At 36.2% G+C, this 3,023-nt stretch overlaps 1 protein-coding gene across 1 annotated transcript; it reads left to right on the forward strand.

Annotated features, from left to right (window-relative positions):
* Window positions 1-1,192: 1,192 nt before the first annotated feature.
* Window positions 1,193-2,908, forward strand: LOC129570329 (zip homologous protein 1-like). The gene is made up of 2 exons (XM_055449890.1): window positions 1,193-2,056; window positions 2,350-2,908. The coding sequence occupies exons 1-2, from the start codon at window positions 1,584-1,586 to the stop codon at window positions 2,579-2,581; spliced, it is 705 nt and encodes a 234-aa protein (XP_055305865.1). The 5' UTR covers window positions 1,193-1,583; the 3' UTR covers window positions 2,582-2,908.
* Window positions 2,909-3,023: the final 115 nt, after the last annotated feature.

The raw sequence follows: 3,023 nt of genomic DNA on the forward strand, positions 1-3,023 counted from the left end.
TCGGTTTTATGACGTTGTGAAATTGTTGCATTTCATCATCAATTTCTGCATCTGTCACAAATGTCAGAGGCAGCTTTTATGGCAACTCACAGCAGACGAATTTGAAATGAATGTTGAAAAGACACAAGGCGTCACCACTGAATTAATAGCAATGTGCGTTTGAATTTGATTTTAAGAAAATTCTGTTGAGATAGGCTTGAATAATCGATTCTTGCAATTTCATGCCAAAGCCCATTGTGTTTTTTTGAAGATATTTAATGGAAAAGAAAAAAATATGCTTCCTAGATCTAACACATACTTAAGAAAATGTGTTTATTAAAAAAAAATGTCTCAAGAAGAAAAAAAGTTTTATTTTGTGGCACCAGTTTTTATATCGAAATTAGTATTCAAAAGCAACAAAGAAAATATTTTGATTCGTCATCCACACGAATATATTTTGATGTTATGAAATTGTTGTCTCTTATTTTATCATTGACATCATCGATCACTCATTTTATTAACGTCAAAAACAGAGTGTGGGTGTTTTTATAGCAGATTATAGCTGAAATAACTACACAAAATTGCACAAAAAATCTACAACGAATGCTGTACTCACGACGAGAAAAACTTCTTTTTTCCTCGGTAACAATTTCTTCCTCGTGTGTCTCAGTGCTTGATGCAAAATCACAACTTATTGTGAAATTCAGCAGTCTAAATGATGCGAAAATATTGAGTAGAACAAACAATAGCTGTCAAACCAATCGAACCGAATGAGAGCTCAGATCGTGAGTAAGGTTAAACCAATCGATGTGAAAGAGCGGGAGTGTGCCACTCTGAATGACATTTGCTTGTGTTGCAGTAATACAAATACGCATCGCCATTATCCTGCATTCCACCGAATTCACAAAATTACACACACACACACACAACTACGGTGCAGCCTTAAATTGTGGTATGCTGTCCACAAACAAACGTTCCTTTGTGTTGCACAAAGTTATATCGGTTCATTTGTTTTTATATTCCATCGGGATTCAGTTTGGTTTCATAATTTGTGCATACACACGCAGATACTCAACAGGCTGTGGATCTGTGTGTGATTTGTGTGAGAGGCTCTATTCACCGAAGCCGTCGGTCGATACCAGTCTGACATTTCTTTCTTATTTGATGCAGTAAATTCACATTCTAAGCCAAACTATCGTTCAATCGAGGCAAATTTCTTCACCTGAAGCCAATTCTATTTTGTTATCTGTTCTAAAGGAGTAGTATTTGTGTGGTTTATCGTAGATAACGGTTTGAAATAACAGAAAAAGTCATCAATTCAAGTGTTGAAATAGCGGATTATACTTTTTAGTTTGCACAAAGTTGTTTCTAATGAAATCATTCTCCTAAGAATCCAATTTCATATCGATTTGTGTCTCTTTTTTTTTGGTTAGATTAACCACAGCCTCGGAAAAAACTCTTTTTATACTTTCGAATGTAGTCATTGTACCCAAAATCTCTTTCGAAAACATTAACCATTCATTGTTTCCAGAGCTTCGGAGAACTCAACTCAGCGTCTGTTCCAAACGTATTCAGTGAACACCAAAATCACGTCGAATTTCATCATGGCTTCGACAACAAACAATTCGATTGTTCATTTTTGCAGCGGTTGTTCGATTGAAATGACATTGTTCGCTGACACAGCTCCAAGTACGGATGGTGATTCGGTGCCGAATTCATTTCTGACCAAATGCTTCCATGTTTTGTGCCGCAAGTGCCGGATCAAAGGTGGTCAACAATGCGCGGTTTGCAATGCGAATACTCGATACATGGCAATTTCACACCAAATGCCACAACGCTTTCGCTCTTACTTCGATCAACTGTCGCAAATGCAAACGCAAATGGAGAACCAGGCTAACTTTCAAATGTCACAGGCTCGATTGATTGGTTCAAAATTCATCGCCAAACGGGATCAGCTCAAGCAAAAGTGTGTTGAAACGAAGAAAATGGTCAACGATTCCAAGCAAAAATGCCAGCGCACACAAGATGACAAACACAAAATGGAAATCATCCTCCAAACGATTCGTGATGACAATCGGTGAGTGTCGAAATAAATGTGGATTTGTGGATTCAAGTCTATAGAGTTTACGAATCACTTGTAAGTGCGACTTTGAGTGAGAAAGAATGGTCAATTTTTGGACGGCTTTGAATGACGAAAAAACGAAAACGATTTGAGCAACTTGACTCTTTTCGAAACTTAAACAAAATAGCCTAGCTTTGTTCACGCGCTTGAGAGTCTTGTAGCGCTTTAAAACGATTGGAATTGCTTGTTTTAATTCTTGATTGAATCATTTCTATTGTGAATTTTTAAATTGTCTCTTCCAACTACAGTCGTCAAGCCGACAAACACGAACAAGATAGCCAACCGAAGCGATCGCAACGTGACCAATGGCAATTCAGCCCGAACAACACACAGTCCACCGTTCATGGTCATGATAACATGACATCCGAACAAGCCCTCTTGGACAACTTTACTGCCTTCGGTGATAAATTCACCGCTCCAGTTACTTCAGCAGCACCAGTTATGAGCTTCGGGTCGGACGACATGTTTCAATTCAAATGAACTCAGCGACGATTACCGCATCATTTATTTATGTGACAATTGTATCACACCGTATCACATACAATAAATAGTGTCATTTCAAACCAGGCTACTTTATTTACGATTATTCATCAATTTTCCGTAAATAAGACCAAAGTGAGATTAGCCTTAAACCACCAACTATTCACCAATATTTGAAGGTAAAATGGATGGAGTTCAATGCAACATGAAATTGAAAAATTAAGATAAGAAAGTTATTCTATTGTGAATGTTAAATTGAAGTAAAAGAAACATTATTGCAATTTCATGAGAATAAATTCATTGAAAAGGGTTCTTTTTCTAAAATGATTGATATACTTTACTTTTAATGATTAAAAAATTTAAAAACTTATTTAATGATGGTAGAATAATAAAGCAATGAAAAAAAAATGAGAAAAAGTTGACTGAATGAATAAAAAAAAAA

This window comes from Sitodiplosis mosellana, unplaced genomic scaffold (genome assembly GCF_009176505.1).
Source record: "Sitodiplosis mosellana isolate CC-2019 unplaced genomic scaffold, AAFC_SMos_1.0 Smas_scaffold_52, whole genome shotgun sequence".
NCBI lineage: Eukaryota > Metazoa > Arthropoda > Insecta > Diptera > Cecidomyiidae > Sitodiplosis > Sitodiplosis mosellana.